At 49.9% G+C, this 23282-nt stretch overlaps 1 protein-coding gene across 2 annotated transcripts in view; it reads right to left on the reverse strand.

Annotated features, from left to right (window-relative positions):
* Csmd1 (CUB and Sushi multiple domains 1) overlaps positions 1 to 23282 on the reverse strand; it is a 1629066-nt gene that overhangs the window by 16488 nt on the left and 1589296 nt on the right. For both annotated transcript variants that reach the window (XM_040292009.2, XM_040292008.2), the window contains exons 55-64: positions 15969 to 16157; positions 13524 to 13697; positions 12377 to 12559; positions 9157 to 9333; positions 8383 to 8562; positions 6435 to 6608; positions 6024 to 6197; positions 4882 to 4955; positions 2338 to 2449; positions 789 to 968 (exon numbers count right to left, since the gene is read on the reverse strand). In XM_040292009.2, coding sequence (XP_040147943.1) covers positions 789 to 968; positions 2338 to 2449; positions 4882 to 4955; positions 6024 to 6197; positions 6435 to 6608; positions 8383 to 8562; positions 9157 to 9333; positions 12377 to 12559; positions 13524 to 13697; positions 15969 to 16157 — 1617 coding nt within the window. The remainder of the gene's footprint in view (positions 1 to 788; positions 969 to 2337; positions 2450 to 4881; positions 4956 to 6023; positions 6198 to 6434; positions 6609 to 8382; positions 8563 to 9156; positions 9334 to 12376; positions 12560 to 13523; positions 13698 to 15968; positions 16158 to 23282) is intronic.

Raw genomic sequence — 23282 nt, forward strand, 5'->3', positions numbered from 1 at the left:
TCGTAGCTTTTATATTTACAGGCCAAACTACAAATGGTGATTTTTAAAAGCTCGTATTCTTCTGTTCTGACGGGGAAGGGCAAAGGGGTGTATTTTAAAATCCTTAACCTGAGACTCTCAATGTGCTCCAGGAAGCCAAGACTGATGTACTCCACAAATTGCTTCCTGCTGTCCAAGACTCAAGGCGGATCCACAAACCACATTGGTTAGAATGTGACAGGTTTGCTGCCAGCAATTCTGACCCACGTGTTACTCTCATTTGTAAACACACAAATCTGTAATTAAAGCATCATTTTCATACTAATTGCTTTTGTAACTTCAAAAAATAGAGGAAATGTTAAGAATATATAAATGTCTACTTCACCACCAAACAGCTTATGGATTCAAAAACACAGGTAGTTTCACTTATGTATTCTCAGACACTTGGTAATATTTATTTATGCATCTTCAGTTTTAAGATGCACATTTTCTGAGAATATATTGTTTATTATTTTTTCTTTTAACTCAGAATATTTTTCTTCAGCCACATAGCATTTCTCTTTTGCTTAAAATGTAGATAGCAAATTATAAAGTCTCTATGTCCATGTAACCCTGAGGTATACATCAGTCGCTCACTGTATGCACATCCAGGCACACACAGCTCAGGCACACGGAGTGTGCTGAGGCTGGCTGAGGACACCCCCTCCTGCCGCTGCTCCTGGGCCTCAGAGCTGCTCATCTGCTGGTGGGCAGGGGACGCTCCTCCCTGCTCTCAGGAATGTGCCTTCACACCGTGATCAATTACTTACTTTTACACACAGGTGACTTCCCCGTCCACTTCATATCTGCCTTGCACGTCCTATGTTCAGAGCCACCTGCAAGGAAGAAGCCCGCGTGGCAGGTGTACACCAAGGTGTAGCCGAAAGCAGGAAGGTCGATGGCCCGCACATCCGCGTGCGCCGGGGTTTCTGGCTGCCTGCAGGCGTGAGCTGAAACGGCATGCATCCCGTTAGGAACACAGAGACCGCCTCACACACGCGTCCCAAGAGGTAAGTAGCAAGCACATCAGAGGCGGCTGTGAGGCGGGTGATTTCACATATGACATATACACATGATTACATGTAGAGACTCAGAGGAGAGATCCTAGCTTTGGAATAAACGGGACACTCTGATATGCAGGTAAGATGAATAAGAGTTAAAACTGTTACATGACCAGTCTTATAAACTAACACAGACAGCCTGACACATACTCTAAACATACCTTGATTCTTGTCAGGTGGCAACTAGCAAATTTATTGTTCAATGAAGTGAGTGGTAAAGAGTTGATGTGCACTTAAAGACTTAATTAAAATATAGATTCCCATTTTCTTAACAAATATAATTTAAGAGTAGATGGGAACGTAATGCTGATTATATATTTCAAATAGCCTTACTTTTGATAAAGTTTACCCATATGTCTCAGATTTAAAAACTTGGTAGATTATTATAAAACAAGTTTACAATTTTAAAACTGTAAATGAAATTGCTTCAAGTATTGCCAATATCTCACATTTTAGCAGGCTTTCAAACTTTTAAGATAATGAATTCTTGCAAGTTCCATTTTACCTAGAGAGGCACAGTTCAATGGGCACATACTTGTGTATATGCACGTACACATACGTATGCTAGCCACATATCTGAATAGTGATGTAGAGATGACAACTTTAAATTAACCACTCATCTGATAATTCTGATAAATACATAGAAAATCACATCTTACATTTTAGCAAAAATAGTTTTTCATAACATTCTCCTGATGCTTTATGTTTAAAGCCAGATAAGATGTAGCATTTCACTAAATTAATGGTGGGGAAATGAAGGGCTGATTCGCTACTTGTCCACAAAACACTGTCTCTAAATCTCATGATCAAATCACAAAACTAAATTTGGTCCTCAAGTAGCGATTCAGTGATCCATTCTTATACTCTTCGTATCTAACAAAAGCACAGCCTAAGCATTTATACCGCTCTCTGACATATCACATGACCTACTGAACACGAGGTCAACTTACAAGCGAGGAGAAAGGGGTGTGGTGCCACCCTGTCCCAGGACTTCTGACTTCAGCCTGGCACTGTCAACTGGAAGGCTTGCTAAGCACAGACTCCCGGCCCACCTCCCTCCAGAGTTTCTGGGGCTGAGAACTGGCATCACCACCCAGGTCCTGGCCTTGCTGCTGCTCCAGGTCCCCAACCGCGAGACTCACGCAGTTCAGGACTAGGAAACTGTCCAGTCAGACACAGACACTGCTCCTGGCTTCCTCAGGGCAGGCCCCCCCCAGACAGCAGACAGGTGTGCCCGGTGGCGCAGAGGCCCACTTACGTATGCACTCTGTCTGCAGCCCGCTCCACGTCAGGTTGGCAAGGCAGGTCCGCGTTGTGGAGCCTTGAATGTGGTACCCCTTCCTGCACCTGAAAAACACCGTGCTCCCGACCTGGAGGGAGACAGGAGGCGTCAGGGGCAGAGAACAGGCCACGCAGAGCCAAGCCCAGGTGCCCACACAATACAGCCAGCCAGCTTCCGCCCCGCCCTGAGCAGCTGTTGGAAGCTGCATGGGCCCCCACTGTGGAAGGACATCCTTCAGGACAGAGACCATCAGCGAGTGGAGTAAGATCTTAGACCACGGAAAGCTAGGAGGCTGTTTGGGCAAAGAGAGCACGCTTTCTCTCTGATTTCAGGGCTCTTGCTTCTTAGACTGTGATAACTATTAGTTTCTTTTTCTTTTTTCCTGCCACTCACGTTTTAAACAATTGGTATTTATTAGAAAATCACTTTTGCTAACTCTTCCTGGGTGCCGACTTCCTCCTGCTCTGAAGGAGTCCACTGACCATCTTTCTGGTGCTTCAGAATATCCAAGATCCTCAGGGATCAGTGACTTTTATATATTTTTTTTCTGAAGAATGAGCTGTGGGCAAGTGTGGAGGGCACAGGAGATCATCCGTGACCCTTTACACCTGAAGCACAAGACCAAGCAGGGCGGAGGGGGAACCGCGGCCCGGGAAAGCAGCTCCGCTCTCAGGGCCACTCCCCAAGTCTCTCCTCATGGGCCAAGCAAGAGTCCTAAGATGCAGACACACATCCTGACATGTGCTCTGAGAACCTACACCCGTCCCTTATTCCTCTGTGTCTGTCTCCCACCGCGTGAGACCACGCAGCCCTCGCTGGAAGTTTGGGAACAATTGTATGTAAAATGTGAGGGGACGTTGGTACATTGAAGAGTAGTGGGGCTGACGCTCTTAGCAAGGAAAAAGTGAAGTAGGAGTTTACAAAGAAAAATTCCAAAGCCGTCTAAACTCTGGATGGTAACTCTGGTTCGTGGTGACAAAGGTGGGCCTGTCACGCTCCTCGGGGGCCTCCACTGAGGAGCCTCCCAGCGGCCTGTGTCAGAGCTCCTGGCGAACACGCTGCAGCCTACCAACTGGAAGGCGAGGGAGAGCGTCTTCCCCTGGCAGAAAGCAAGAGCAGTGCCTCCTCACAGGGCACTTTAGCAGGGTGGCCACACCACCCTAGACGGATGCCACACACCAACCTGGGAGCTCGGGGACTTGTGGCACGGGTCTGGCTGAGCAGAGGAAGCTGGTCCCTTAGTTGGCACAATTAACAAAGTATACCTGGAACGCTCCAGAACTGAAAGGGCTCACTGTGTGGGGGTCGCGTTTCAGCACCCAGTGCTGGAGAACCAGCCTGTGTTCCCCTGGGGGAGGAAGTGTCTCTCGGGACCCAGCACTCGCTCTGAAGACAGTGTCTTGTCCCCTAAGTTGTCAGCGAGTCTTGCTGTGGGTACGGCCCTCCGCTCATGTTGCTGCACTTCACTGGGCCATAAGGAGGTGCAAGTCAACCGTGCCTTACACGCTGCTAATGAACGGGCACCATGAGCTCTCACCCACTGTGCACTGCAGGTCACCAGGTCTGAAAGCCACGTGATCAATGGCAATCAAGATTTCATTTTTTGCTTTTAGTCAGTGAGAACAATGCCCACATACAGTATTTTATAATATTCCTAGATATTAGCTATTGAATGTTTATTTACCAAAAAGCATTGACCTGAAGTTTATGGCCGTACCTCAAAATGTCAGAAAATGCACTAGATTCCACCTGTTGGCACCTGAGAGAACCTTCCTTGTGGGGTGCCAGAGAGCTGTCAGGAATTAGCAGTGTGTGCCCGAGCAAGAGCAATACACTAGGGCCCCTGGGAGATGGGAGGGGCAGCTGAGGAAGAGCAGCCCATCTCCGTGGACAGGATCCCCAACGCTGGTTTCCAGAGCCACATCCTCAGAGAGCCCTGGAGCTACTTGGTTCTTAGGATGGTGAAAACTTCTTATTTCAAGCTTGCTTGCATTTTAAGCATTTCTCCACATTAACCACAGTGTTGATGTGCTCTCTATCAAATGCCAACTGATCATTCACAAGTGCTGTTCAGATGCTCATCTGCCGTGGTGTTTGGAAAGTTCAGGCGAGAACAGGTATCACAAATTAGCTTGGACCAAGGGGCTGGAATGTAATTTCTTCTGTGTTTTTTTCTCTCTAGAATTTAATATCTACCCATTCTATCCAGCCATCAAGTGGAGTCTTTGATGTGCAATTAATTAGTAATTGAGAACTTCCCTTGGAGCATAACAGACAAATAAATACAAATTTATGCATGTTTTCAAATAGAAATTAACATAGCCATTGTTACAGGAGTGACCAAGTCCCTCAGGCCATCCTGATTTTGACAGTTCAAATACATGCAGAAATCCTCAATGAATGGATTTCATTTGGGAAAATATAAGATGAACAAAATATGATATAAAAGTGCAAACATGTGTTTAAGAATCCACTCAATTTTATATTTCCACTAAAACATGCAAAATAAAAATGAAGTACCTCATATCCTCTGGAGCTATTCTGTATTCCGAAATGTGGAGTACCAGGGTCTGGACAGGCATTGTGTGCAGGGTCTGAAACACACAATTAAAACATGGCAGCGTTGATATTAAGAGATTTTGCAAAGTTGATAAAACACTGTTTGACAATATGCGAGATGTTTGTCATGAAACTGGAAGTAAATTGCAACTTTCCTCCATCAGACCTCTTTAGATATTAATTTTTGATGTTAGCAGACTTTGAGTAGCTCTGTATATTCTTACTATGAAAGAATAAGTTGCTCTTTCCCCTTTTCTGGTTTAATTTCCTTCACTGATAATCGTTGATTAATATTATGATAAGGGTTCATTTAATGGTCATCTCAGCTGGTCATCCATGACATTTTTCCAAATTTCTTCAGTAAATTTTCAAAATTTCAAAAGCAGAAATCCATTTAATGGTCCAAAAGGAAGTGTAGGGTAGTCCAGCAGTGACCTTTGCCAAGTATGTAGGATAGGAGTGGTCACAAGCTTCCTGCTGCAACACTGGTGCTCCTTGCTACTCACAAAAAGTAAAATAAAAATAAAAAATAAACAACTTTCTAAAATTTGTTTTCTATAGCAACTAATCCATAACAAGAAAGAAAAAAAATACTTCTGGTGTAGGAATATCTACCATGTAGCAGTAGTTTAAATCAAATGACAATAGACAGAATTAGGAAAAAGAATGCGTCAATGAAATTTTTCTAATACTGTCTTGATTTTTAAGTAGATATTATTTGACTTCTTAGAAAATAACCAAGATTATAAGCCATTATTTTTTTTTTTTACTATAAATTTGCAGGAAAATAGCTCAGTAAAACTGGGTGATCAAAATCAACTCAACCCTGGGGTGAGTCTGCCTGGCTGGAGGCTGTTCAAGGACCAGTAAGGCCCCATCTTGCAGGAGGCTTCCCTGCGGGGTGGTGCAGCCATGGCTGGAGCACCGGGTGGTGTGCGTGCAGAGGCTGGCTAGGTGCAGGCTGGAGGGGCTGCAGGTGGTCAGCCACTCAGCACTTACTCTGAGCGGCACCTTCTGTGGAGCACCCTGGAACCACCAATGACCCGGTTTGGGAATGCAGTGTCCTGTGCCTAAACCTCCCCAAGCCCCGGGGCTTTGCTTACCGATGCAGGTGGGCTGTATGCCGCTCCACGTGCCGTCAGCTTGGCAGACCCTTCTCGAGGACCCCACGAGTAGGAACGGAGATTTGCACTGGAAGAAGACTTCGGACTTGTAGGTGAAACTCTTCCCACTGAGCCGGCCCTCAGCAGGAGTGCCAGGGTCTCCACAAAACACAGCTGTGGAGAGCAACCAGGAGATGTCACCTGGCACCCTGGGTCAGCTAGACCTGCACTAGTGTCTGTTAGATCTTGGAGGAAAGCCCCTGCCCTCCGGCAAGGCCAACCCCAGTGTAGGATGCTACGTGTGGTAACTTGGCTACGACTGCACATCACTGTGGTCTCAGGTTGCCCCCAGGGTGTGTGCAGTGACTGCGGCTCTGGGAGAAGCAGAACTGGTGTCGCTGCAGAACTTACGCAGGCACTGGGGAACCTCTCCTTTCCACACCCCGTGGCCTTCGCAGGACAGGATGGCCGAGTGGGAGAGCTGGTAGCCGTCCACGCAGCTGTAGCTGATGCTGGAGCCCCAGTGGAAGTCGGTCCCCTCCACCTTCCCGTGCGGCACCGGCGGAGGCTGGCTGCACAGGACCGCTGCATCCAAGAACAAGAAGTGAGACGTCTGAGCGCCTCGGTGCCCGTGCCCACGGCCGGGCCTGAGTTCTCCCCAAATTCAAAGGACATCTATGTAGGGTTATGTTCTTTTTCAAATAGGAGAAGTACTGAGGACGACAGTAATAAGATCACACAACTGTTCTCCAGTGCTTCTTCGTGAGTTCAGGTCATGTGTACAAAAGCAGCGTGAGTCTAAGCCTGATCGCTGCAGAATGGAACAGGATCAAACAGCACCCCCTACGTGCTCAGGCCAAAGGGGAAGACACTTTCTAATCCCATTTGTGTCTTTTTGGGCTGGTTTCCAGGGACAAATCAAATGAGGACTTGGTCATAGAACACGGATAACACCTTTGGTTTCATACATAGAGATGGTGAGATTTTCTCCTTTCATTTGGAAGTTTCAGTTATTTAAAGACAACATAGAACTTCCTGAAGGTGCAGCCTGTTCACCCATTTGCTGAACCCTGAGAACGAACGTGTGAAGGTTCACTGAGGCCTACAGACTAGCCCTTGTTGGGGCTGTGGCACAGTCTTGGGGCCTTGGATCTGCCTGCCCTCCTCTAGAGGTCCAACAGGTATTTCCTGAGAATCCACAGGTGTGGGTTTGGTGGCCAGGTACGTGGGACAGGCTTCAGGTTGGGATCAGGAATGAGCCACACGGTTCAGAGGGTGATGGGTGAATCTTCAGAGAAAACTTCAAGGGGAAAGAGACAGAAAGGTGGGGAGTCTGTTCTGGAAGGGCCTTGTGGACCACGGTGCTGACTATGAATGTGACAGGTGTCAGCAAGAGGAAGACGGTCTGCAGGAGCACCCAGGAAGCCCCTTGCCAGGCCGTTGCACTGGTAACCCTCCCCCACCCCCCCACACACACTACTCTCACATGGCTGCGTGCCAGCACACGTTGACCCCGGCTGCACTTAGTGCTAGGAGGTGCAGGTGGGACAGGACCATGGTGAGAACCCTGGACTCTATGGGGGAAGTGCAGGGTGGTCTGGGGACCATGCAGGGCCAGGGGAGGACAGGAGCCACGTTCTCGGGGTCTCTGTGAATCCTCCAGGCCCTGGCTCTGGCTCTCACAGCCTTGCTCTGCTCCTGTCTCCCTCTGTGCTGGACCACTGCAGCTCTCAAGCTGGACGCCTGGTCCCCTTCCACCCCACCTGGGCCAGCAGAGGGCAGGGCGCTTCCTCTATGGTGCAGGAGGGGACCGCCTAACCACGTGGTGATCCCCCCCACTCCTACTTCCTTGCCCCCAGGTAAACCCCCCCACCCTGCTGCCTGGGGTCACCCAGAAGGGAGTGAGCCTGTCCTGTCCCCCAGAGAGCAGTGGTATGAGCCTGGCCTTCTCCGTACCTGTGCATCTTCCCTCCTGGCCTCCAACCCTCAAACCTCATGGCCTACTCTTTTCGGTCATGAGACTGCCTGTGTCCTAACCTGCCCCTCTGCTCCCAGTTATGTTCACGTCCTCTCCAGGCAGGACAACTACCATGGGAACACTCCTGTCTCCATTCCCGATATATGACCCCAGGCTACCCACGACACCTCTCTGTGGATGACAGTTCCCCATCTGCAACACCAGCAGTAGCCTACTGTGAAAACGTAGTGTTCCCAAACACGGTGTCAAGAATTCCAGAATTTCTAGCTCCCAGAATGGCTTCGTACATACTTGCAAAATTAAAAAAAACAAAACAAAACAAAACATAATTCTACCAAGACACCTCCACATCTCAGCAAGACCAAAACATGAGGCACACACCTTTGCAGACAGGTTTGCTCTGATTCCACACCCCATCCTTGGTGCACTGAATAGTGGCTGACGAGGCAGGTTCCATGAGGTACCCTGGATTGCACTGATAGGTCACCGTCTTGTTGAAGGTGAAATCAGACCCAAACTGGATGCCATTGGGCAGTGAACCTGGATCGCCACAGCTTATAACTAGAGGCAGGTAACAAGAAGAACCAGAGATACATGAAATTATCTTAGCATAAATTAGTCCTGGTCTCTGTTTAAGTTACACACTGAGCTGCTACTCAAAGTGATGATGCAGTGAATTATGGAAGTGTACCTAGCCTCGGTCTGATGACTGGATTTACCGTTGTCAGCAGGCCATGTGCTTGAGTTACTTATTCCTATTCTACTGGTGCTGCTGTGTGGACGCTGGCTGCTGTCTTCAGCTGTCCCTGACCAGGCCTGTTGGGCAATCACGCGATGCCAGCCAAGAACACAATGCAGGCCGTGGTCAGAGAACCAAACATCTTATTTCTTTGTAGACTAAATGGTCTAAGAGAGAGCCTTGCCGTTTTCTTTGTAGCATCTGTTTTAGAGCACAGAATGTAAGTGGCCATGTACAGAAACTGGTACTAGATAAATAACAGGGCAGATGACAATCTTAGAGTATCTAAGGAAGACTCTTGATATCCAGGGAAGAGTTCCCGTTTTTATGTATAAACTTTAAAGTTGAAGAGAACATTTTGGAATCTTGGACTTGGCAGCGGTGTCCTGGGCCCACCTCGAGGGGTTGCCACTAACTTGTGCAGTCGGGAGCCGCTCCTGTCCAGGTGCCGTTGGCCGTGCAGTGCCGCGTGGTCAGCCCTGAGGTCTGGTAGCCCTCCCAGCACGCGTAGATGACGGAGCTGGAGAAGAGGACACCGTCGCTGCTGACGATCATGCCATTGGTGGGGGTGCCGGGATTCCCACAGGACACGGCTGTGGGGAGAGCAGAAGAGCCACACAAAGTGGATGACCCCTGGCTGAGGTGTCGGGACGAGGGCTAAGAGTTCAGGGGACGGCACGTTGGTTACAAAACTGCCTGTGTGTCTGCGGAAGGGCGTGTGCACTTTGGATCATGCCTGTGGATCATTCTATAGAGCAGGGCCAATGTGAAACGTGCACGTTCACCTGATCCTTCCTGAAGTTCATTGCTTTCAACCCAATCAAAACATGAGTTAAAGCCCTGAAAATTCAAAGTCTCTCTACTTTGGGATTAAACACATTTTTAAACCTAGATAGAATTACTGTGAATTTTTAAAAATTCACAATAATTTAAAAAATTTACTTTTGTGCTATTAGTATCTCTGAAGCACCCCCTTCACACACGGGCTTTTTTTTTTTTTTCAAAATCTGGGCAACTTGGTCACATATCACATCTCCAGGACAATTCACTTGGAAAACTGTGTGCCTTGGGGACCGTGAGAGACTAGCCCAAACCGTGTGGTAGGATGGGCTCCCCAGACAGCCTTCACTGACTTCAGACTGCGAACCTCTCAAGGCTTCTCACGGCCACTCCCAGGCACTGACACCTCACCTAATGTGGCAGGTCTGCACCTAGTGCTCACTGCATGTGCTCCTCCGCTGCCACCGAGGCTCGCCAGGCCTCCGAGGCTCATTTCAAGGAGGCAAATTCAACCCAATGCTTTTGCCGCCTTAGTTGGCCTGTTTACCAGATGACTGTCATGGTCCTCCTTATCCCTGTCACACTAACACACAATAGGCCGGCAAAGAAGGTCCTCCGCAACCCTTGTTGGACTACACGAGAATGCGCCCTGAGACTTCCTGGGAATGATCAACATATTTGAAATTACACTTGCATATTTATTTGCTCCACCTTCAAAGCTAGCTCTGAGAACAGATACATTGCTCTTAAAAATATAGAAGAAAACTCAGTGAATACTTTGCATAGGACTCAAGTCACTATTCTGCAATTCAAGGAGGTTACCTTTCTTATTAATTTGGAAAAGTACATTTGCACGCCAGGCTGAGCTGCATCTTATAGAGAGCACACACACCGGTGGTGCTTCTGATCCTGAGCCCACAGCAGACATGATTATCAATCACAACCCTCTTCCCTGAAGGATCTGGGTCTGAACTTACAGTCTTTCCTAACACAGATCACTCAGCAGTTTCCTGGTTGGTCTGTGAGTTGAGAAATATCGACCACTCCAGAAGCAAATTACAACTAAGGTTCTCGAAAGCTTAAAGGATTTATGATTACTATGACGTCAATCAAAATTTCATATTGCAAAAGACCAAGGTGTTGGGTCATTCAAGACTCCTGTTCATTCCACATTTACTCTTTACTTAGCACCCAGTAGGTATTGTGCACAGGTACCAATTGGAAGTCTGTCAGGGAAAGAAGATTCGTGTGATCAAATTCTCCTTTTTCAAAAAAAATATTTTTAGTTGTAATGGACACAGTACTTTTATTTTGTTTATTTAATTTTTCATGTGGTGATAGGGATGGAACCCAGTGCCTCACTTGAGCTAGGCAAGCACTCTATTACTGAGCCACAACTGCAGCCCCTGTGATGAAATTCTTAACGTAACCAATCAACCAAAGAGCAGATGGTTTCTTGTTGTGCTCTGCTATTTCCTACTAATATCTGAGCTTAAACCTCCATGTCACCCAGGGAGGGCCAATGTCAAAATCCGTGAGATAACAGGTGGAAAAATATTCCACTTAACTTACATATTGCTGATAAATGGATTCTCTGATGACAGTGCCACCCTTGTACTGAGAACTCCCCCCCAGATGTTGTATTTTATATAGTAAATTTTTGATTACATTTTTTTCTTTCCTTTTTTGTGGATGTCAGGAAATACTTTCACTGATAACTGCAACAAAGTAAAACAAAACAGAAAGCCAGGTATAGGGAGCCTGCCTCTAATCTCAGCCATTCAGGAGGCTGAGCCAGGAATCACAAGTTTTGCCTGGGCCAAAAAAGAAAAAAAAAAGGAATGGGGTGTAGCTTAGTGGTAGAGCACTAGTGTGAAAAAGAAAGAGGGAGAGAGGTCGAGAGGGAAGGAAGGAAGGAAGGAAGGAAGGGGGAAGGAGGCAAGGAGATTTAGAGTCACTAAAAGAGAAATATGTTTTTTTAAAATTGGAAAATATTTTCTGAAATCCACAAAAAAGGAAAGAAAAGAATGTGATCACAAATTTACTGTATAAAACACAACGTCTGTGTGATGGCTGTCTTCATCATTATCACATCTCTGCTACCTGAAGCAGCTTAGGCATCATCAAACTCACATGGAGAAAAGACGGGCAGTTTCCCAAGCAGCTAGAACCAATGACGCAGTTACTTTTGAGCAACTTCAGGAGATGGGGCCTTTTGGAACACTGATAAGCCTATGATTAAAGACTAGATGCTAACCAAAGTCTACGTGACCTAAACTTAAGGAGAATGCATGAGGAAGTGTGCATTTCCTGCCTGCAGAAAGCTGGTCAGTTATTGCAAAGCTCTGCTCACCCCGCCCTCACTGCCAGCACCCATAAAACAAGCAAATCCTACGGAGAGCCGGGCACAGGGGCACACGCCTGTAATCCCAGCAGTTCTGGAGGCTGAGGCAGGAGGATTGCGAGTTCAAAACCAGCCTCAGCAAAAGTGAGATGCTTAGCAACTCAGTGAGATCCTGCCTCTAAATAGGGCTGGGGATGTGGCTCAGTGGTTGAGTGCCCCTGAGCACAATCTCTGTAATCTCTGACTACAGAGATTATCTGTCATCTGATCAGAAGCCACCATTGTGCTCTGAAGTCTTACAGTATGGGCCAGCGCTGTGGGATCTCTTGGACAAGCAGGGTATCTCCAGGTGCTCACTCATGATTTTCATTGATGCTCTTGCCACTTTGGGGGAAGAGGGTTTAACCGTGCATATCCTATGTCTCTAGGACTGTCAGGGACTTTTGCTCGCCAGTTTGGAATGAGCTAAGGTTGGGAGCCTCAAGGTGGACCGCACAGCTGCAGCTCCTCACCCTCACACACGGGCTGCACTCCCGACCATGACCCGTTGAGCAGGCAGGTGCGCTCCGGGGAGCCCCTCAGCTGGTGGCCCATCTCACAGGAGAAGCGCAGGAGACTCTTCGTTTTAAACTCATCCCCAAGGCGAGACCCATGGGCTGGCGTCCCTGGGTCTCCACAAAATCCAGGAGTGCTTCCTGCGGAACATAAACACACAGCAGTGCACAGTTGTGTGAGGCTCGTGTGAGACGCACCGTTACACTAAGACACTGAGATCTAGAGACCCGCTGGACATGAGTCATGGTTACATAGCATTCTGGCCATCTTGTAGGACTGTTTAATCTCAGCCCTCGAAATGGAAGACATTGTCTCTGGGGCAAGGAAATAGCCTATGAAAATATTGTTAGGAGGACAAATAACATTCTTTTGGAATAAATCAAATTCTTCTAGTGGTGAGTGAGCTAGCGTTCCCTGGAAAGGTAAGAACGGACAGCAAAGGGGAGGCAGGTGAGGTGCCTGGGGTACTCAGAACGTCACAGGAGAGGTCCGAGTCTTACAGTCAGGTACAGAGTGACAATGCATTTTAAGAAACATTCATAAAGATATGAGGTGATGATGTTTTTCAGAGGATCAATGTGATCACTGCTGCTGGGGCACTAAATATGGGGAAGGATTCAGAGGAGTGTAGGAAAAAAGTAAAGAGCGAACACGGACACACTGAGCCTCGGTACGCAAGTGTCCTAGCAAGGACAGCCAGGAACTCCTACCGAGAAGGCGGAAAGTGAGGGGACCAGAGACCATGTGAAGATGAGGATGATGTGTGTGATGGGGACCCGTGGCCCTGTGGCGATACTGACGACCATCTTTGTGAGACCAGTGACAGATGTGATGATGATGATCTAGGGGTGGGGACCCTGCCATGTGAAGACTGCTGACGCACTGGACAGCAGTGATGACGGTGAAGATGCTGCTGCTGATGGAGGTGAGGGGACCCATGGCAATGGAAGGGGGTCTGGGTCCATGTGAGGGCACCAGGGACGACGGTGAAGAGGATGGTGAGGGTCTACAGGGCGGCACCTCTAGCTGGAAATGGAACATGCCATGGCGGACAGCTGCAGACTGAGGGCTTCTCTGTCAAGCGTGCAGCCTGCAGTTCCTCACCTGAGCAGTGTGGAAGGCTGCCGCTCCAGTGACTGTCTTCTTGGCAAACTCTGGTGCTGTTGCCTGTGAGACTCTGGCCCCCTTTGCAGGAGTACTGGACGGTGGCCCCATATGTAAACAGCTCTCCAGTTAGGACAGCATTGGCAGGGACCCCAGGGTGCCCACAAGATATGGCTAAGAAAAGATTGACACAAAGAGGACATCATTCCAGTGAAACTGCTTTGCACTTATTAAGTCTCCATTACAGTCAGCCATGCAGACATCACCTGCTTCAACAAAACCCCTAGTTATGTCTCAGTGTCCCTGCTGTGTCCCACAGGTGGGCAAAGCCAATTTCTGCAGGACACCCACTCCCAACATTGAGTATTAAAGAAAAGGCGAGCTTCTGTCAAGGTCTTGGTTTGTGTGTGTGTGTTGTTGAGGCAGCTTTCCTGGGGTTGAAATCTGCATGTGTTCTTCAAGGACAAAACTCTGCAGCCTGGTTTCCCCATCCACCCTTGTAGCCCACGTGGGAAATATGGGAACCACGGGATTTGTGCAGAGCTGACAAGGACCATCAAGCCACTTCACCATGTTTTCACCTAACATGACACTCATACACTTTGCTTGGGGACAACATTCTGTCAAACTGATTTGACCTTCAAGTTTCTATATCTAAGAAAACCATCTAGGACTTCTAAAATGTGGCAATCTAAAATGTGACAGTAGAAACACTATTAAATGTTTGATGAACTGATTATAAAACAACCCAGTATTTCACATTTCCTTAAAATCATAAGCCTGGTCCATAATCTATTCTTAACTATGCCTCAAAAAGGAAAATTCTAGAACCCTGATTACTATAGGACAGTGAAGATTTATCTCTCCCTTTCCCATAAGCTACCAAATTAAAGATAAAAAATAACACACTTTTATGTTACAAGCAAAGAACTGGATTAAGGCCACCAAGGCTACCTGGCTGGATCTAGGCCACTGACTTAATATCCTGGCTACTCCATTTGGTCACTAGTAAGCTCCAAGTGGAGGCCAAGGGGCAGGTTCCACCAGAGAGGCAGGTTCAGAGGGCTGGAAGGCCACCTGGTCACGTTAGCCCTCACCCTCTCTCTGGCATTGACATTCATTCCCTGAAGAATCCCATTTTACCTACAGAGTTCTCAAAAGAAGCCACTTAGACCCCAAACTCTGAAACCCTGCATAATGGCCAAGTCCAGGTGAGCTGGGCGAGAAGGAGGGCTGTGAGTGACAGCAGAGCAGCCAGGCTGGTGACGCTCTCAGTGGCTCTGCAGCCACCACAGCAAGTGACCCAGAGACCCCATCCCCTTGTCAAGGACAGCCAGGAGGAGGACAGCACCTGGGAACAGTCCGTCACTCCAGGCCCCGGGCCTGGGCACTTTCACCTGAGGGCAAGGCCTCGGGAGACGCAGCCCCAGGGAGATGTAAATGTCGGGAAAGGAGTCTCCCCGAAAAGTCTCCCTGAGGGAAAGCTCTCCAGCTCCCTTCTGTGCCCAGGATGAACCTGGCAGTGCTGCCGCTCAGGGGGTGAGATGGCACCTGTCAGGTGCAGAGCTCAGCTCACAGGGTCCTGGCCACACCCTGGAAATGCATTCTAGGGACCAGAAGAACAGTCTCCATTCAAAGACTACCTTGTTAGTCCTGATTTTAAAAGGCCAAAGGGAGTAACTTCATTTCCTGAAGTCGCTGACTATGTTCTTTCACAAAATGATTCTCTTTGAAGCTAAATTACAATCTGATCCTTCAAGTGAAAGAAAATAAGACTGCAGCTACTTGGTTAAAGTGATACCAACTTGCTAACGTGCATCTCTGAAAACACTGGTAGTCAAGTCTCGAGGGGCCGTGCTGGTCACTGACCATCTAGTCCTTCCAGAAGAGCCTTCTCTTCTCCCCAGCAAAGCCCCGTCCCCTGGTCCACGGGGTGGGCTCTGTCGGATGCTCTCTTGGGTGCGGTTACTCTTGACCTCACCGTGCCCCTGAGAGCAGGCTGGGGCCTCGGGAAGCCCGCTCCCTGCCGCAGAAGACAGGCAGGCAGCTCGCTCCTCCCCGGCGCCCCTGGCCACCGTCTGTGAACCTGGAGCAGGGGCATGGGGCTAGGCAGGGCCGAGTGGGGAGCCTGTGGGGTATGTGGCGTCCCACGTGGAGCAGGCAGAGGTGAGACTGGCCCAAGGGACAACCAGGACCTGGGCCCACTTCTCTCTGGGACCCACGTGTGCACAGGTCAACCTCTGCTTTCATCCCTTCTCACACTAGTGCGGGTGGATCTGGGGGGACTTGGCCCATCTGTCTAAGCTATCACACAACCTGACAGAAATGGGGGGGCGGGAGGGGCAGAGTTAAAACTCAGTGCTTTTCTGAATAAATTAAAATGAACTTGTGTTGCTGGTGGCCCTTCAGGACTCAGGAGCGAGACTCTGAGCTGGCCTCACTCACCCAAACACTTGGGCAAAGAGCGATCCCACAAGCCGTTGGCCATGCAGGTCAGGGCCGAAGATCCCAGCATGTAGAAGCCCTTCTTGCAATGGTATAGGACGCTCTCTCCGTACTCAAAGCTCTCTGGGAAGCTCTGCTGCCCCTGGCGAACAGCGTTCTCCACGAAGCCTGGGTCCGAACAGTTCACCACTAGAAACAGAAACAGCTATGCATCACGAAAAGTAAACACCAAAACCCACGACAGATCATAAACAAAGGGAATTTCTCATTGTTTCAGAAAGTTCACCCAAGGAGAACATCATCTCTGGGTGAATTCCACCTGTGCCTGGGGCTATTCTCCCCAAACTGCCAAGCATTCAACCAGCTGGGGCCATTGTCACAACAGGGAGCCAATTTCCTTGAACTGATTCCTAAGGAGATGCTTCTTTAATGGACATTGAAAATGAGCTGCTTGGTTGAGTTTTCATGTGCTAAACGTGGTAACTAGAACCAGCTGATGTTGGCTTAGTTAGTTTAAATATTTCCAGTCAAGCACAAGCTCTTCTGGCAGTGACCAACTGGTCATCCACGCCCACCTACACCATCCCACGTGCTGCTAGGGAGTTAGTTACAGGTGGAACAAGTCCACACTTCCCGCAGAACACCTGGTCTGGCTGAGGTCTGCAGGGCTGGACCTGGAGGGGCTGGACAGCAGCCTGTCGCCCTGACTGCCTGAGCACCTGCGAGGGATGGGCACTGTGCTTTTCCAGGTCCGAGGGAGGCAGAGAGCCCCCATGACTTCCTGTTCCCACCACCAGGCCAGGGCAAGGGACAGCTGCACTCAACAGAGAATCCTGGCTCAGGAAGGAGATGTGTACAGGACTCCCAGGTGGACACTGGGTCCAGTCCCCCTCCCAGAGCTAGCACAGCCCCCACGGATGGGCACTTGACTGCCTCTGCGATGAGGAGGAGGTGGGCAGTGCTGGATTCACAAAGCTCCCTTTAGTGCCATAGAATAAAGTCCTGTGTTTCCTGCAGTCCTTGAAAGGGTAAAGTTTTTAAGCTGCAAAGCCTGAGTTAAAGTGTAAAGGACCAGGCATTGTAAACCTGCTTCTAAACTGCAAAGCCTGGGTTAAACTCCTGAGGCAGTTAAGACAAGGCCCCACTGGCTATTTACTTGATTTATAGCCTAGGACCCTGTGCAGCTTGTTGCGAAGGCATACGGGGCCCAAACCAATCATTTTAAATGTAACCCCCTCCTTAGGAATGACCCATCACTCCAGCCAGCCCTGATCCCGCCAATGAATGTACTAATCAAGTCTAGGAGTTACTGTTTGATTTTCCCGCGGTGTAAGGTGATTTGTTAAAGGAGACTGTGATGTATGCAAAGCCCCCGCCCTCCCCAAAAAGTGTACTTAAGCACTGCTCAACCCCTGCTCTGGGCTGCTCCCCCTTCTTGAGTGGGCACGGAGCCCCAGCATGCTGGAATCTCAATAAATCCCCTTCTGCTAATTGCATGAGTGGTCTCTTGGTGGTCTCTTCCTCCGACGTTTCGCCGGTCCCTTACATCCTGAGTTTACAGAAGACAGTCTTGAGTTTTGGGGGCACAGGGGACACTTTAAGGCCCCATGGTGCATCACAGCTCCAAGGAATGAACACCTAACCTCTAAAGCAGCAGGCAGCACCTAAGCAGAGACCACCTACTGAACCTGAAGGCCGGGAACACAGCAGCCTCCCCCATCCCAGCACTGGGTGCTGCTGGCCCAGGAGACAGTGCCCAGAAGAGATGGGGCGCACTGCTCCTGCCCAGCAGCCAAGGTGCCCCATGGTCTCTGTGGTGCTACCCTCAGGAGACTGGCCAAGCCACATCACAGCGTGCGCAGAGAAGGGAGAAAGCTGAGGGCATGTGGTGGACACCTGAGCAGGGACCCTCCCTGCATCCAACCCTAAGGCTGAAGCCCACCCCCTGCTGCATGGGGTGGGGGGCTTCAGCCTCAGGGTACCCGACGGCAAGGCAACGAGGGGAATGAGCCAAGCCACTGCGATCCTGAGTGTGGAGCCTGAGAGAAGGACCAGGCTGGAGAGAGATCAAAGAGGAGTCCAGCAGAGAAGCAGGACTGTTACAGTGACCATGAGATCTGACCGTGACCTCTCCTGCAGGCCCAGGTGCCTGGAAGAGGGGGATTCAGAGTGTGATCCCATAAGCAGGCTCTGAAGAGCAGACCAAGAGCTCTGCAGGCCCCCTGCCAGGACAGAGCGTGCGAGGGGCGTAACACCCTCGTGGGTGGACACCATCCTGGACATCAGCCTGCACTGGAATTGCCGGGAAGGTGCACTAAAGTGCTGAGCCAGGATCCTCTCCCTCCTTTTACCTGGGCCAGAACCCTCGCCATGTTGAGCAATAAAGACAGCCTGGGAGATTCCGGAGCTCGAGCTGGAGAAGGGAAGGCCCTGCACCAGGAGGCGACCGTGAGCAGATGCCCCAGGACTGCCCTTGATTTCTCAGTCCTGCATGAACTACACTCGGGAGCATCTATTTATATCCCTTCCCATTAACTTCCGAGGCTCCACTCGGAGATCCAGCTGTGTCTAGCTGGGGCAGGAGCAGAGAACAATTGGGCTATGTGTCCAGGACAGAGCACTTTGAAGCACTCCACGTCACCGCTGCTAATGGTTGTGCTTTGCCGTGTGCAGAGCGGGTCCCTGCCAGGGTGGCTCATCAGTGCCCATCACCCACGACAGGAGCGTCTTCTCCGTCCACATCCTTCCCCCACTTTGTGGGTGAGTCCCAGCAGGGCTCCTGTGGGAAGGGCTCGCATGACTGGCAGGAGTCGTGGGTGGAGGAGCACGACGAGAAGTCACGGCCTTAAGCCGTCACGGAGCACGGGAAATGTCCCATGTCCCACAAGGAAGACAATGGTGAGCGGTGTGGTGTGCACCAGCCCCAGCCCCGGGAACTGCCCCACAGCTCTGCCTGTGGCATGGTGGCACCAGGAGGCATCTGACACCTCCCCTCAGGTACGAGGACTTCACCTGCTTTCCAGGTGTGAAAACCTGCCCCAGGACTGGACGTCCCCGCAGAGAGGAACAAGTGCTGGTGCTTCCCACGCTTTGTCCTGCCCCATTGTGGAGTCACAGGGACACACCAAGCAAGCTCCTGAAGACCTCAGGCATGCAGGGCACGAGGGAGAAGTTGCAGGACAGGAATAGACCAGGCCACAAGGCCACTGCCCGGAAATCAGGGATTACAGGACTCCTGAACACTCGTCTGGCACAGCCTTCTCACAAACCCCTCGTCCTCCCAGGAAATCCATGGGTCCCCTCCTGTGTTTTGCAGCGAATGGCTGGAATTCTCCTGAGCCATGCCTTCTGCCTCCCCCTCATCGTGTCTGCTGGGACTTTAAAATGTCCATCAACACATCAACGCAGGTGGGGACATGGGCACCCAGGAGCGCACTAGAAGCCTGCCTTCCAGACACCACGAGGACTGAAGTCCTGGCCACTGTCATGGCCCGCTGCCCTGATGCTGGTGGATGGGGAGCCCGAGGCCCTGTGCGGAGACCTGACTCTGATCACCTGGCTGCGCCGTCCGTCTCCGGCTCACCCCTTCCCTTCACATGTCTCACTCAGCAAGACACCCAGGCCCTGACTGCTGCTCCCCGGACAAGGGCCACCCCACACGTGCCCTTCTGGCCTCCCGTCCACCCCCGCATCTCTGTCCAGGCAATGGAAGCAGTATTAGCACACCCCACCTTCCTCTTTTTGTTCAGAACCCAAAGTGATGGCCATGTTCTCACGAGAATCTCCCTGAGGATGGGATGGAGGTGAATTTCAGCCTCGGGTTCCTTCCCCTCCACCCCAGAGATGCGGTCTGCACACCCGTATGTCCTCCGTGCCAGCTGCAGGCTGAAGGGCAGCCACAGTGTGTGCACTGGATTCTGTCTCAGATTCCCCATTCTTAACCAGATTTTGGATATGCAAGTTATCCAGACCATTTGCAGACGCTGGGTTCTGGGGCACAAGGCAGCCCCCAGACCAGTCCCGCGGATTCCTGCCACTGCAGCCTGTCCTCCCTCTGGAACCAGAGGGCTTCAGCTGCTCACCACTGCGCAGCGCAATCCAAGTTCCATTTGTCGTTCTCAGAAAAAAAAGGGATTTTATAGTAAATTCTTATGTTAAACAATATGTTTCCCTTGTGCATTTTTAAACTTTATTAATTCATTAAATATATATTAATTTATGGTAAATTAAAAAGTTGATAAGGTTTTACTTTCAGGGCCTCTGAGACGGTCAGAGCAGAACCGTGTAATTAACTTGCATATCCAAAATTGGTTAAAAATGCGGAATCCGAGACAGAATCCAAAGAACCTCCTCATCCTTGGCACAGACCCTATTTCCGACAGGCAGGCGGTCTGAAAACGCGCCAGGAGGCGTGATCCCCTTTCCCCCCTCTGCTCACAGCTGGTGCTTGTGCAAGATGTGCCCTTGGGCCAAACTGGCTTCTGTGTTTGTTTTTAAAAACAAACCATGAAGATAGTTTATCATTTTTTAATTTCAATATAATTCTTACACAAAAAAGGAAAAGTACATTGAAACTGTCAAATTAAACTTTAAAAACTAAATGCTAGGGGCTAAGCTTTTGTTGAAATTAAAAACCAAAAACTAACATTCAGTAAATTTGGCAAAAATGCACTGGGTTAATATGAACTGATAATTCCTATTTTTGGAACAAATACTGTATCATCATTCACCTTCCCCCTGATTCTGCTTTCCAGTGTCCATTTTCGAGCTGGACAGAGCACCCACACTGTCTGGAGAGCAGCCAGAACTTGTGAACAAGGAGCCAGTGGCATCCTGTGGGACGTCCCCACCCCCAGCAACAGAAGGCCACCAGAGTCTGCTTTGCAGCGGACAGAGAAAAAAGGAGCCTCAGGGTCTTGGCTGAATTGCAAGACTTTATCTATGTTGGAAAAGCAGGAAGTGGGAATCCAGCCCCATTTGCGGCATGGTCAGTGATTGCCCATGGCTAGTACATGGGCTGTCAGGAGGGTGAGCCCGAGGGGTCGTCTCCTGCACTGCATCTGCCCTGCTGCCTCAGCTGGTGGAGACGGCATCCCGGGAGATGGAGGCCACCAATCCCTCCTTCTCACCTACACCTCAGGGCGTGCAGCTCTCCTCGGCTTCCAAGGGGATAGCAGCAGCCATCAGGAGCCCCTTGGACACTGACTTGTGAACATCGCTTGCTCTCAGTGGCTCCACCCCAGGTGACAGTGGGTTTTCCTGTCGATGTGTCGTCAGTGGCCACGCCCCCTGGCATCTGGGACCCTTGCTCACCACGCGTGCACACTAGCACGGAATGTCTCTGCCTGGAAGCGGCACCAGGGAGTGTCTCTGAGCACTGGTTGCTCTGATGGGTGCAGGTTAGCTCTAGGGCTGGGGTGCACTTCCCCAGCCGGGTAAGAACTGACGCCCAGGACTGTGCTGTGGATAAATCCACACCACTGGAGAGGGTTTTTGAACCAGGAATTGACGAATTGTTGGGCACACAGAAGGCACAGAAGTGTCCAGAACACAGCTGACCAAAGGCTCCCGAAACACAGTCAAGGCTCATGCTGAGAGCTGGAAAATCTCATGGAATATGAACTGTTTGCCTAAAAAGTCACCCAGAATTTCAAGTGCTTAGAACAGAAATGGTTCAAAACTGTATTTCCTCATGCCTAATGGATGCTGAAAGGTATAACTTGTAATTTATTAGTTAAAATGTCCCCTCTACCAAAAGCAAAATGAGAATGAGGAAATGAAAATAGTGAAGCACTGTGGAGACACAGGGGCAGCCTCGGCTCCTGCTGCCTTCCCACGGGGCTCAGGAAACACAGGGCGCACTCTGTCTTCACCTCAGTCCCACCATAGAGAAGAGGCGGCAGATGCAAACCCCACCAGGAATCCCCCTAAGTGGAATTTGCAGAAGGGGAGGCCCGAGCAACGGCCCTCTCCACTCAGCACAGAAGCCTCAAAGACGTGTCTTTGTGTGTCCTCCTACGTGAGCAGGTGGAACACAGGTCACAGGACAGAACACCACACGTGCAGTACTTATGGGTCTCCTTTGGCAGTGATCACAGTGCTTGGAACTAGACATTGGGGAGGGCGACCCAGCACTGCGAACAGCACCCTCTAAGATGGACGATGTCTTACAAAACTTTACCTCAATAACACCGTAAGCACAGGAGCAAGGTGTATCTGGCATTGTGCTGGGACTCCACCCAGTTCCCTGGGGTTCCAAGCAGGGGTCCCGGCTCCCTGAGACTGCCTCCCTGTGTGGCTGCTGGTGTGAGCTTTCACTCGGCTCCGGACTGGGGTGGCTTTGAGAGACCACCGCCAGTCTGGGAGCTCTGTTTCAATATTGAGCTGAACTCCTTCCACATTCTTTTTCCAAAGTGTGAAGAAGCCCATGGGTTGGTGCTGCCTGTCTGGGATTTAAATCACCTTCCCTGCTCAGGCAAAGCCGTATGACCGCGTCCCAACTCGAGCCACCTGCTGCAGAGCGGGCTGATATCTGATGGCCGCCGCGTCAGCTCTGCATTCTGCTTGCCAGGAGGGTGGCACAGAGGCAGATGCGGGAATGGCACAACCCTGGGGGGTCCCCTGATGCCTGTGAAATATATTTTTAAGGAAGGCTCTTTCCAATTCTCTTAAAAGGAGGATATATCTTTCATCTCTACAAGCAAAGGGTGAAGCTGAATTTTCCTGAAGTTAAATGGAGATTCAAAGTGCTCTTTGAATTACAGATCTAATGCTCTGTTTTAAAATACACAGGGAAGCTTGGCTTTTGTTTTTAATGTTTAAAAGATGAGTGTGGCTGGAGCGTTAGGATGTGCACTGAGTGTAGCTATGAAGAGACGGCTCTGCCGTGGTTCCTACCACCTAGGGCTGCCCTGCAGCTACTCCCTTTCATTTCAGAGAAGAAAGCAGAGGATTCATTAAGACAGTGTCAACTGTGGCATTTAGAGCTAGAAAACAGTATTTATACAGTAGCATAAGAAACTTCATAAAAAGTTGAACAGCTGGGTGTGATGATCACAGGGGACACAGTTATCTGGGATCATTCTACTGGGTATAAAATTACTGACAGGTTAAAGGAGCATGCCAGTCCTCACACCAGCATGTTAGGGCAGGGGAGAATTCTGTGGCTTCACTTGCCTTTGAGTCCAAGCCAAACACTACACTGTAGGCGAGTGCCAGAACTTGGAGCCAGATGGCCAACTTTTACACAAAACTAGCAATTGTGGAGGATTGGTCTCCACGTCCAGTGAACCGGCTGAATACGGGTTTCTTGGG

This window comes from Ictidomys tridecemlineatus, chromosome 14 (assembly GCF_052094955.1).
Source record: "Ictidomys tridecemlineatus isolate mIctTri1 chromosome 14, mIctTri1.hap1, whole genome shotgun sequence".
Classification (NCBI taxonomy): domain Eukaryota; kingdom Metazoa; phylum Chordata; class Mammalia; order Rodentia; family Sciuridae; genus Ictidomys; species Ictidomys tridecemlineatus.